Consider the following 13,766-nt stretch of genomic DNA (forward strand, 5'->3'; position numbering starts at 1 on the left):
TTCTTAGCAAATCCATTACGAATCAATGGTGTTAAGAGCAAACACAGTCTGCTACTAAGAGCTGGAAGGTATTTAACTTTAAGACATCTGAAAACAACAAAGTCTTAATGTTCCCAAGGGAGAATTTGGTTAAGATACTGAATTCCATCAAGCATGTCATTATTAAATAAGGAAAATATTGCTGTTTCCATTAGGACAGAGATGGCATAAAGAATGGCTAGCGTTAAATTAAACCACAGGCAAAAATTTAAACAATTTGAGTGTGGTTTCTGCTTGGACAGAAACTTCGCTAATGGATACTGCTGTTGTCCCAAAGAGTTTACTTAGGATTTTATGCCCTAATTAAAATGATAAAAGATGACTTAAAAAAAGTTAATAGGGATATACTCGCCTTCCTATCTATCAATAATGTACTATTCTTTTCTGTTATTCTGTATATTACAGCAGACTGTCTCAGGTAGTATCTCTCACTTCTCTGTTTCTGAGATGGGGTGGATCAGTCATTAGCCTCTTCTGGATCAGTTACCCTAACCACAAGTATGCCTGACTAATCTTTTAGAGATATATTGACAGATAAAATACGCTATTAACTGCCAAAGAGGAAATTCTGTTACAGTTATTCATGCTGAGTAGTCCCATGGCAGATTAAATTGCTATTCAGTATGAATAAGGTGTCAGATTTTGGCTTTAAGTAGCTGGTTTTACTGGGGTGTTTTGATGTCCTTATAGGTTTGTAATTATCCTAATCTAATTGAGTAAAAAAGTAGTATGACAACTGTAAAGAATTCATCTGAACAATAGTTTTTTCTTCCACCAGAGTAAGTTCTCATTAGGATTGTTCTTCAATTAAATTGAAGTTGCCCTTCTTGTTTATAAAGCTCTTATGCACACAGTCAGTGTAATATACTCTTTAGAGATGTTAATTTACTCGTATACAACCATACATATTCTCTGCTAACCTTACCTCCGTGTCTCTACTTTACTAGTGAGAAAGCCTTCTGCTCTCTATTTTGTGCCATCAGAACACATTGTCTGTATCTCTACATGTTACTGAACTTCCCCATTTGTTTAATGCCATTTCTCAATTGAAAGCACAGCTACCTCCTTGTGCTGAGGTACCTGAGGTAATATTTATTATTTGAGCTCTGCAGTTGTACTAGTTAACTCTGAGAAGCAATCTTGAGGGAGCTTGTATAAAAGATACCATAAAAGCTAAGTCATACTAGAAACATTTATACTGCTTTCTAGTAGTCTTGAGCTATTGGGACTTTCTCTAGGTTAGCAGAATGACTTTTTAAAATGTTTTGATTATTCTCTTAACAATCGCACCGTATTTTATGATGTATAAATGTGATGATAACGTGTTGCTTTTTCATGGTATGTGAAAAATAAGGCTGGAAGAGACCATCTGATTGCCTGGATCCAACCCCCTGTGACAGCAGGCAGCAATGGATGCCTAACACAGAAAAGTCCCGAGCGTGGACTCCACACTCCCCTTCCCAAAAGGAGTCACAAATCAGTTCCATATTCCCTCTAATAAACCTAAATCCATAGGAAATTATCAAAAACCACAAGTACAAGGTACTTCAAGGAAGGGAATAGCACAAATCATTGGTATCTCCACTCCCTGTGTTAACTAGAGATCAGTTCATTATTTGTATGGGCAGTTGATTGCTGACAACAGCGAGAGGAGGTGTACACCAGCACACACCTACTCCAGCTGGAGTCTGTCCTTTTTGTGATGAAGAGAACCAGGAAGAGCAGGGATCCTCCTATGTTTTATGAGGAGGAAAGATGACGCTTAAGAAATGTAGTTTATCTCACAAACTGAGAAGTCATACATCTTGATTTTCATGTAGGGTTTTTATGTCTAGTAAACTGAAGTTTGCAAGCTTCAGTCTGTGTTGCTTTGTTTTCTGCTGTGGAGGCATTGAGAGTTCTGGATCTTTAGAAGAACAAAAATTAAAATGCTAGAAGCAGAGTTAAGACATCATCTGCCTCTTGTGTTGCAGACCACAGTCAACTCACTCGGAGCCGTAGCTTTTAACAGGGATATTCTCCCATCATCTGTGCCAGTTGTCTGTTTCTCCACCTTCTCCTATTTCAGTAGCCATTAGTTATAGTTGGACAGGCTGCAAATATTTCCTCAGGCTCTGCATTGACTTTCTTATGCTCTACAGAAAGCAGAATGAAGGCAAAAATTTATAGATTTTAGCTCTTTTTTTTTTCTCTCTCTCTCAGGAAAAGTCTGGAGCAATCAATGACATTACTGAAAGACAAAAATACAATGTTGTCAATAAGTCTGCTATGTGTTCTAATCAGAGAAACTGCTCCCTTCAGAAAACTGGATCTTTTTAAAAAGTACTAAGGGAAAAAAATCTTTAAAAAACTGTGTCAATGAAATAAGACACAGGACAAAATCTGGAACGAGGCTCTAAGGACCCTCTTCATGTATAACCATTGTAGATATCTCACCCTCGTATTATGTTTGCAAAAATACATTTTCAAAATAAATAGATATAGATAATATTTTTACTTACCTTTGATAAGGGCTACTTAAGAATACACTACAGAATACATTTGTTTTTTTCCTTCAGTGAAAGAAATCTCTGATTCACAGGCACAACTTGAACTCTCAAAAGGAGCTGTAGATTCGGCTCCTGAAACATTAGTGTGAGACTTTTATTCTCCTGTGATGTGGGCTTTTATTAGTAGGAATGTATAATATAATTCAGTTCTATGAAAAAAAAAAAAAAACACTGAGAAGCAAAATGTGCCAAAAGTGCCACTGCAGTAATATGAGGTGAAAAGGCTATCAATTCTTTTGAAGGTTTACAAGTAAACTTTTCTTCTGCCTGTCTTCTCTATGGTTAATGATGTTCTGCTATTAAAATAGAAGTATATATATGCTGCATATTAGTTCACTGTTTTGTTCTTCTTTGCTTCAGGCACTGAAGGAAAAAGAAGCCTGTTACATATTTTAAGTTCAAAACTGGTTAATAACAAAACACATTTTCAGTGAACTTCACAACCAGCCCCTTTGGGCAGCTACTCTTTGCAATTTAAATGAAGGTGCAAAAACTTTCTTTCCCCCCTTCACAATACTTTTACAAGTTTCAAGTACATCTATATAGGTGGTATAGTGGTATATTACAAAAAGAGATGAAAAGTACCTGTTCCAGCACTCAAGGCTAGGCAAGAGGAATCAAAGTTTAGAGTGCCTAAATTAGGATGCTAATGTGGGCAAATTCTGCTTACCTGCATTTATCACAGAAAACACTGCTGCTGCTTATCCTGCATCAAATACCTCGTCAGCTATCACAGCTATTAGTCCAGTCCTATCTCCTATCCATATTTCTGAAGTAAGTTCCTACTTTAGTCTTCTTTCTACTGAAGCTGGAGAAATCGTCGAGTGGTTTTGGTTTTGCTTTCTTTCCTTTGTCCCCCCCCCCCACCACACCTTTCTTTTTCTTTTTCCAAAGCTTGTATTTTTGGGACCATCAAAAATTATATGGAACATATGGCTGAATCTGGTAAATGATTTTAGCCTGGATGCCTCTTAAAATAACAAGTTTACTCCATGAGCTGCAGGAAAAAAAACAAACAAATGAAAAAAACCCTTCCCTGCTTTCCAATGAAATTGTGCCTCATGGTTGACTGACTTTTTAACTGAATTACACAAATGCTGCAGTGTGCACTGACCCATTAGGAGAGAGCAGGGAGAGTAGGTGGCGCGAGGAAGGGAAGCTGGGGGGTGGGGAGAAGGGTTATAAATGCCCCCAACCATGTGAAGAGCTTCAAAAGGGATCTGTTCCTTATTAGACACCAAAGAACTCAGCGGAAAGAAACCTTTATTGAAAAATTGATTCTTGGGCACAGATTTTGACTCGCGCTTTTGTCTCCTTTAGGGGTTTTCTTGAAGGTGTTCCTTCCTGTGGGTTCTCTGCTGCCTAAAAAATGAGTTAGCTCTTGCAGCAGCCTGTCCTTCGGAGTAGTTACAGGAAAGCAATGATCTTGAGATTTTTACTATCCCTTAAAATTAGCTGAAATTGGTCAGCGGGTCTGAAGTAATTAGAACAGAGCAAAAGAACATGATCACACAGGTCGTCTCTCCTTAGGACACCAAGCTGAAGTACGCAGGGATTTCAATGGGGAATCCTTCTAATTTAAGATTGTATTTTTATAATTATATTGTATTTTATAAGTCCTCTAGCTAAGGCACTTAAATGTAATGCAGGTTCAGATATCTTGTGATTTATGATTCCTTGCTAGATTTTCCCCAGAAACCTTCACTGACTGAATCCACTCATTCTTGCCCTGGCCTTACCTGCAAAAACTTAACAGCTCCTCAGATATGATGGAGGAACTTTTTTTTTTTTCCATGCTGTTTGGGTTCCCCTATCTGCGAATACACATTACTTCACTGAGGTTGTTTTGAGCTAGACCTTTGAACAGTTGCCTTAGCAAAACTGCCATGCGGGGGCAAACTGCACTGGGGAGTGATAACCAGCCCCTGAAGAAGGGGGAAAAGGCAGGAATCACTTGAAGAGTTTTTACTGCCACCTGGATTGTAATGTGGAGCCATTCCCCAGGATTTCTTGCTGGAACAGTTCCACTTTGCTAAAGCAACGGATTATTCCTGAAGTCAGCAAAAGTGACTCTCAGCTGATGGTTTCAGCGCTTGTCTGAGGGATGGGACATCCCTATTCTCTTCACAGTCTTAAAGAACAGTCATTTATGAATAATAGTTTTGCTTCATGTATTTTGTGTTGTTTAAACCCATTTGCAAATTAGGGCCTTTATTTCAATTTTTTCTTCCAGAAAAAATGTTCACGTTACTTTGAATTCCTTAAATCTGGGTACATCTTATATTCAAAGTGATATTTTTTTAAACTTTTCTGCTTTAGCACCTGAGCCAAAAATACACATTAAGAAAGTTTTACAATTTCTACCTTAATAAAAAGGGACTACCTGACTATATTCCCTAAATTATGCCACCATTTCAGCGGTCACAAATGTGCTTGTTCTACCATTGCTCATCTTTTGGGTTATCTGACCCTTTCACACAGCCTGGTTAGTGAAGTCAGCTATGCTTGAATAAGAAGGAAACTTATGCAGAAAAAAAAGAAAGTAGATGCATAATTAACATATGCTTTATGCAAACGAATGGAAAAACTGTATAGAAATTTCTCTGCTCAATTAATGTGTGAATTCTCATAAAAATATTCTGCATTCTAAAAGTTTGTCATCAGGTCAGAAATTGCACATATGCACTTATTTAATAGATCTAAGGTTTGTTTGATGTATTTTCCTTCTTAATGAATGATGCAGTTTTCTCCTCTTAGTCATTTTATGCATGTTATCTTTTTAAGTATGTGAACAAACAATAATCAGGGCAAATCCCAGAAGCTGAAAATGGACACAACTTCACAGCATCAGCAATTAGTATTCTAAAGAGACTTCCTAAATTTAGGACAAAAACACACAAAAAAATATTTTTGAGCTTTTGTATCATTATCTTGCTATAAGATTTCCTTAGTCCCATCAAAGAGTAAAATAAAACAAACAAAAGGAACTGATCTTTGAAGATCTGATAACAAAATTTGAATTTCAGTGTCTCAGACCATGATTACTGTAGCTGCTTGTATTCATGCATTAAAAGCAATCTATATTTAAAAAGAGAACAGTCTAATTAAAATCTTTCTGGAAACAGCTGGTGTATGAGTACTTACGGTACAATCGAATAATTAAAATTTCATTCACTGCATGTATATGTGTGTGTGGATGAGATTTATCTGGGAAATCTCCTGAAGCTTATAATGGGAATCTAAAAATAATCTGAATACTGTTGCATTATTTGGAAAGCAAATTGTGGGTCATTTAGCCAAATATACACTTAACAGTTTTACAAACTTTAATGGGAGTTGGTAATACAGATGCCAAGAACACTTGAATAAATATGTATGTATGTCCACTACTCTATAGTGGACAATGGATAGTCTAAATACAAAATATTATGATCACCAAACCTTTTATTTCTATCTTTCAGATGCTGTTGAGGCACATTTTGACACAGTAATTACTTACAAGATGATAGATAGCCCCAGATCCGTAATTCACTCTTGGGGCTCAGGTCATTTCATGAATGGCAAAAATACATTGCATTACTCTGTATGTATAATGTAGAGCTTATTTATATTTAATGTCAACATTATTTTTATATGAGAAGAATGAGCACTTTTCCATAATAGTGTTTATGCTGTGCAGATTGTCATTTTAAGATGAAAGTATTCATGTTTCCTAAGAAAATGTTGGCTTTTTTGAGAATCTTTATTTCCTCCCCTTCCTTCCTTCCTTTCCTTTCTCTCTTAACAGATAAGTAGTTAGGTGGTGATATAGTGGTAATGTGTCATATACAAGTTTATTCTTGGACAAATTTGCCTATTAAGATTATCAATATAATCTTGGTTATATCTTGGCATAGTCAAGGTTAAGAGATTTTGCCATCAATACGGTAATATTTCAGTGTTCAATGAATGGTTAAAATTAATCAAGAATTTCAACCTAGAGAAACAGTAAAATCTCATTAATCTACAAGGTTAAGAGATTTTGCCATCAATACGGTAATATTTCGGTGTTCAATGAATGGTTAAAATTAATCAAGAATTTCAACCTAGAGAAACAGTAAAATCTCATTAATCCACACTAGGTAGCAGGAACCATATATTTAGGTCACTTTGTGTAGTCTGTTGCATCAGGTATTTCAGAGGAGGAGTGAGGAGCTATGCGTAGGGAAGAAGCTGAAGATAAAAGCATAGAGACATATTCATCTCAGAGTATTGTGAGGATTTTTATCTGTAATGTTTATTAAAGCTCACAGAGGAGGTATGTGTAAATCTGGGTATTGAGCTACGAACGTACACTGCAATCAGCTTTCCAAAAAAATGCCTCTTGACAAAGAGCTCTGCTAACCCTTAGAAGTTAGGCTCTGAATTATACTCTCTGTGAAGAAGGATATTGATCTGTATAATATCCCCTTTCATTCTTTTATTTTACTTGCAGTATTTTAGCAGGAATTACTTTTTAGTGAGAAAACGTCTTCATGCTGCTCCTGGCCTGGTGTTGGGGCAGAGCATCTCCTGCAGGTCACACAGCCCTGGGGACCTTCCTGCTCTAGTGCCCAAATTGGTGCTGCCTTTTTGCTGCAGGGAGCAAGTTCACAGCAACTTTGTTACAGGCACTGCAGAAGGAGGAATTTGCTAGATGCCTCAAGCAGGCTGACAAACCTTTCATAAACCCTACAGCAGCTGTCACCTTCCATTTTCTCAAGTGAGCTGTCACCTCCTTGTTACTCCCCTTGGAAACCAGAGCCTCTGCAAGACTCGGGGAAAAATGGCTGCGGGCTCCGTGCTGCTTTGGGAGGATGAGATTTCAGCCCTCTTTCTTTTCCCCACAAGGCTGCCAGTGCACAGAGCTCGAGGTTATTTTTAGTCACCAAAAAGGAACCGATACACTCTTGGACCACTTCTCCATCTGCAGCTTAGTGCCACTGATGGGGGCACTATGCCAGGAGGTTCATGGAGGCAGAGGACGAGGCGGGCACAGCTGACTTCATAAGGTGTTTCAGGCTCTTTTGAGGCTGCCATCATGTCCTCAGAAGTGCTGTGGCCAGTTTCCCCAGCATCCTTTTAGCAGCCAGAAGAGAAACAGCTGGGAGTGCTGAAAGCCCTCGTGGATTTGGTTGCTGTTAAGAGCAGGCCTGTGTCTGTAACAGTGGGCCATATGGCTCCCTACTCCAGCAAATCTGAAAAACTATTTCAATATGCTTAACAGTTTGCAAAAGGATGAGGAAAACAAGAATCTTTTATTTAATCTATATAATAGTTCTATAAATGATTTTCTTTTATGTATGTATTTGTGTATGTAGATACATAACTTACCTAAATAGTATAGTGATCTGGTCAGCATAGAAGAGTGTAATCATGGGATCATAGGATCACGCTTCCTCACTTTCTAGCCATTATTAGAAGCCCTTTAGGCATCTCTTTGGACTTAGCCTCTTTTCTGTGTAAATATTTTTCCTGTCTTTGCAAAGCAGAGAAGTTATTTGCAGCCTATTTGTATAATATAAACAATTCCTACAAGGGAAATGCCCTTGAAGCAGTACGTGTAGACTGATTGCTACATAGGGAACATGCTAATAGCATCTTGAAAGAATTACTATTACTTTGTAGCAGAGGTATTTTCATCAAAAAAGATGAGAAATTTTACCGTGATCGTTAGATTGATTTTTTCCCCTTTTGCATACTTCAGATGAGTCAACAGTCAGTGGTGGCTGGTTCATTGTTCAAAAGCTCCAAGGAATTACTCACCTCTAAGTAGTGTCATTTCCCATGATTGCCTCTTGGGAACTTTTGTAAAGCAGCAGACAACAGAAAAGACAAATGACCAGCACAGAAAGCTTAAATCTGACAGTTGCCGTAACACTCAGTGCAGAGTTAGTAAAATGACAAGTAAAACATTGTTACATCTATTACAGCTTGATCACTTTGGATTAATCAGATATCTGTAGTAAATTCACAAACTAACCCCTGAGACTGAGTGATGATCTTTTAGGATGCTTGATACCTTTATTTGACCAAATTCATGCAGACTCAGCCATCTGCAGAGGAATTTGGCAAGGCTGCACTTTATCTGCCTTTTTATTTCTGGTGCAATAGGATAGGAAAGAGAGGAAGAGAATGTATAAGGGTTCCCTACTGAGAATCAGTTCTATAAATTATGTATTATGCAGACACTATTCTGCTGATGCTATCTGATCCCCAATTCTCAGTTCCTTGTTTTTGCTTCTATAAATAGCTATGGCCAGGTTTTCAGTTGTAAAATGACGAGGACAAAACCAGAAACCTTTCCCATTTAATAACCTCTGCCAAGGAAGAATAAGGTAATATTTTTCATAACTGTGATGTCCTCAGGGCTTTAACAATCTGGGAATACAAGCAGTGTTATGTTGTTGATAAGATAGCAGTAGCAAAAATGGGAATAGCCATGCTGAATTTTAAAGATGAAAATGCCCTATTTTCAGGATGATCAGTATAAAACTTGGTATTGTGAGTTTTGTTGACAATTTTTGTCTGTGTAGGACCACTTTTGTTTTTTTTGTTTGTTTGTTTGTTTCTCCCTCTAGATCCTAATGCTTTGGCTGGAAAGACCGGACCTGACCATGCTCTTATAGGAGGAATAGTGGCGGTAGTTGTCTTTGTAACGCTATGTTCTATAATTCTGCTTGGTCGATACCTGGCAAGACATAAAGGTAGGATGGATTTAGTGGAAGTTCAATCACTTTTGGAAGCAAGGCATAATTTCATGTTGGAGTGCATTTCCCTTTCGCCTTTCCTCATCTGCTAAATATGCAAAGCACAGCCCTGTTCACAATCTGCTCGTCAGTGAAGTCCCTGATTTTTCCCTAGTTTTACAGTGGACTAAGACAAAGGATATCTAGTTACATGCCCATGGTCATCTAATGAGTCAGTGATTTAGAGAGGCCGAAAGGGTTCTAGCCCTTGGCTTCCTATGTAACTACTTCACTACATGACCTCATAATTTTAACTAGTAGATCAAGCCAGAACAATTGAATACACAATTGACTAAACAAGACATTTCATTGTCATAAATTGTGCTAATACTTTCAATATGTATTTAAAAGATAACATTAAATACTGATGGTGGGTTTTCAAATTAGTGTCAGTTTTACTAATGATTCTGCTGGAATAAGGATTTAATTTATGGGTCAAGTTTTATCCTTATTCAGAGGTTTGGCAGAGGAATTCTGCTCCCTTCATTTTGAATCCTCTCCACCATTAGCGATAACAGGGGTGGAGTAACTCTGACTGACTAAACCTCTGTATGATCCTAATTTGGCCTAGTTAATTCCAAAATAATTTCCAGAGATTTAACCTCTAAATCTCTGTTGTAGAACAGTTGTTAAGTCTTGGTTGATTCTCCACTGCCATTCCTGAAAAAGAGAAGGGAGGATTAGTGTTGGCATTAACTCATTAAATCTCATTTTCAATAGAATAATCTTATGGCTAGCAGACAGAAGCTGATAAGTCTATCTTTTTAATTTGAACAGGACTGTATGAGGAAGAAAATAGTTTTTTAATGAACCAATGAAAATGTGTCTTTCTTGCTTTTCTTTTCTTCCTGAATGATAACATGCATCTTATGCCAACATAAAAAATGCTTTCACAAAGTAAAAATTGGCTGTTCTACACAGTTCTTTTTATTCATATCCTGAACTTACATAACTTAGCATAAAAAGTGTCTGTGATAATGTATCATGAGTGGATTCAGTTAATGAAGCTACCTCTATCTTGTAATTCTTGGAAATGATGATGATACAATTCTGTGAAATTAAAGTATGGATAAGATCATGAAAAATAGAAATACAAAACCAATTAGTGGTAATTTTTTTTAAATACACATTTAATGAAAATCTAAATCTTCAGTGTTGGTTTGTTTTTATGGCTAGCTAAACCATGAAATATCCAACACTTTTTATCACTTATTCTATAATTGCCTGTTACAGCGTTTAGGTACAGTGGATTTTTCTCATGATATTTCTTTCATTTATCATGCATATATGTGAATTTGTGTGATGTGATGGTTTGGATTATCAGTTTTAATGCCATAAATATTTCTTAAACAAATTAGAAAGTTGTGTATACTGATATCATTCATACTAAAACTTTTTAAAGTTGCATGTTACTCTATTCATGAAGCAATTAGAGCACTGTTGGAAATATACTTTATACAATGCAATGTAAAGCCAAAAAAATCCTAATTTTTTTTCCCTGTTGTGCTGCTTTCTATAGGAACATATTTAACAAATGAAGCAAAAGGAGCTGAAGATGCACCTGATGCCGACACAGCCATTATCAATGCAGAAGGCAGCCAAGTCAATGCAGAGGAGAAAAAGGAGTATTTCATTTAGATGCAAAGCTAGAATCTTGGAGTTTTACTTATCAGGCTGACTGCTGGAGAAAACTGGCTATCATTTCTCAGAATTCATTTCTGCCATCTTCTGCTATCTTTATTAACTCGCATACCTGCTATAAGTAGCCAGTTTATGCCAACGATCAGCTGTTGACAATATCATTCTATAATTACAGTATCATACATAAAGCAGGACATTTCTTATTGCCTAAATTCATATCCACTGCTCTCTTAACATACAGTGCTTGAATATACAGCCTTAACAATGTTAATCATCATCGTAATCCAAGTTTTCTACATTTTTAAATGTTATGCAGCTTTCTTCCTTTCCAACTTTCTTTTATCATGGTCCATATCAGTATGTCATAGAGTATTTATAACAAATACTATTAGGTAAGGACCTAATTTACTTACATTAAAGGATAAGTCTAAGATTAGAGGTTTACAAAGAATGTTTTATACATGTCTATAACTCAAAAAGCAAATTTTTGAGACATAAGCCCTAGGAAACACAAACTGAAAGCTTTTTAGTATAGCTTCTTGTATGCTTGGGTTTGATGGGAAAGAAGTATCAATCCGCTGGGGTTTTTTTTGATTTGTTTTGCTTTGTTCTGGTGTTTTAAATGGTACTTTGACAACAGTGCCATGTTTCAGTGGTAAAATCGTACTGAATAGCTATCCAGATTCTGCAAAGTTAGATAGTAGTGCTTCATTTGACAGAAATTTGTCCTGCCCTTTACTGCTTTTTGGGTTCACAAAGATTAGAGGTCTTTCTGAGTAATTTCTGTTTTCATAATTTATTTGCTTCACATGGACTCACCTGTCAACTCAAATTTGAAGTGTTCATGGGGCACAACTGCAAGACATTTTAGTATCTGTATATAGTGCATATAATAAATTCAATTAAACATTATTTGATACATATTTAACTTTTTTGGCAGTAGCTAAGTCAGTCACAAGTGAGCATTTTCTAATGTCCATTATATCCCTTTAGATATGACTCAAATCAATATTCTCAGTAGGCAACATGTATTAGTATTTTTTCTGTCTGTATGTCCTAGCACTGTTCAGCAGCAAACTTTTCTAGTTCTTGTTAATTTTTTTCTTTGTTATACAATGGAAGCACAATGTTATATGGAAAGGTAGTTTTAAGCTAACAACCAGTGCACAGCCTCAGGTTTTAAATTACAACCACATTTGATTACTATCCTTAAAAAATATTGTTAAGTTGCTAAAATTCTCAGTTTTTAATTTGGCAGTTCCAGAGCTGCTTCTTTATGTTGGTTTGCCAAAAAAAAAAAAAAAAAAAAGAAAAAAAAAAAAAAAAAAGAGAAAAAAATAGAAGTGTTAAAACAAAAGATATATGTTTTGTGTATACAGTAAATGGACTAATTCTTTATATTAAATTCCTGTCTATGCATTTTGTGAGGTACAAACTTATGTCACCGTGAACGATAGAGAATTCCTGCCATGCTTTTAGCTCCACAGTGAAAGTCTCTGTTTGGATTATTTCTGAAATTTTTTGTGTAATTGACAGCTGACAAATCACATGCGCTTAAATACGACAACAAAACACTGTAAGCCCACTGGCTTACTTCTTCTTCCAATGAAATAAAAAAGTTACCATCTCAGCTCTTGGTAATGATTCTACACTGGAGGATGCAAATTAGTCTAGATGGAGTTTGCCTCCTCCTAAGTTTTGCACCTTTGACAAAAGAGTATTTCTCTCTGGTTGTTGTACTTGTGAGCCCTAAAAGCATGATGGTCTGCTATAAAGGACTTTCTCCTGGGATATTATTTTTGTGTGGGGAAGGGAGAGTTTGGAATATGACATCATGTAGTATGGTAAAATGGAAGATAAAGGTGCTGTGTCAGATTATTTATCAGAAGAGTACAAACCTTTTAAGGACAATATTAGAATATTTTAATTGCTTTTGTTGAAACATTTATCATGTTAATTTCTAAGAAAAAAGGGTGACGTCAGTCAAAGCAGCACTTTTTTTCAAAATATACAGAAATAAATAATATGATGTGGTTGAGTGTTAACATAATAAATCATATACAGTACGACATTTTAAGGAAATAAGTCTGCATTGATGTGATTGCATGCTTGTTTTTACAGTTCACTCCATACCCATCTGTGGAAAAATGCAATAATATGTTAATATAGTATGGTAGTTTGAGAGAACCAGGTAGGTGCTACTAGACACATTGAAAACTAGTATAGGTTTACAAGATATTCATGTTTCAAAATGTACGCTTATAAAAAGGCTGGCAAAAGAAATCATTCAGTTTAGTACCAAAAATATAGGTTCTTGTCGAAACAGCAAGTTGCATTAACTACAGTAGGATACCAGATACTACAAGGTTTTATTTCAGGACCCGAGGCCCAGTTCAACTAAGCGTTTGAGCACATGCTTAGCTTCAGGTGTGGGAGAAGTTCCATTGACTGGTAAGGCACTATTCATCTGCTTAAAAAGAAGTGCTTCCCTGGACCAGGGCCTTCCTTGTTCAAGTGGAACTCCTCTCCCGTTGTTTTGGGGCCTCCTTCTCATTCTTCCTAGCTCCAGCTTGCTTGAATGGTAGGGCTGCTACTTGGAACTGTTGCCCAACAAGGTCAAGTAGGACCTTCAAAAGCAGGATCACCCTTAGGGGTAACCATTTCAAACCGTTTTCTCCTGTGGCATAAGAACAGCGTTGAAACTTGCAAAAACAGATGTAAGTTGGACTGTTAAACTAGATTATTTTGTTGGTTTCAGTTAAACCAAAAC

General features: G+C 36.5%; 1 protein-coding gene across 2 annotated transcripts in view; it reads left to right on the forward strand.

Annotated features, from left to right (window-relative positions):
• Positions 1–12,626, forward strand: part of CADM2 (cell adhesion molecule 2) — a 666,801-nt gene extending 654,175 nt beyond the window's left edge. For both annotated transcript variants that reach the window (XM_085323011.1, XM_085323012.1), the window contains 2 exons: positions 9,188–9,313; positions 10,875–12,626. In XM_085323011.1, the coding sequence (XP_085179137.1) occupies positions 9,188–9,313; positions 10,875–10,993 (245 nt within the window). In that variant the 3' untranslated portion in view covers positions 10,994–12,626. The remainder of the gene's footprint in view (positions 1–9,187; positions 9,314–10,874) is intronic.
• Positions 12,627–13,766: the final 1,140 nt, after the last annotated feature.

This window comes from Rhea americana, unplaced genomic scaffold (genome assembly GCF_003343005.1).
Source record: "Rhea americana isolate MKP2758 unplaced genomic scaffold, rheAme1 scaffold_81, whole genome shotgun sequence".
In the NCBI taxonomy this organism is placed as follows: Eukaryota; Metazoa; Chordata; class Aves; order Rheiformes; family Rheidae; genus Rhea; species Rhea americana.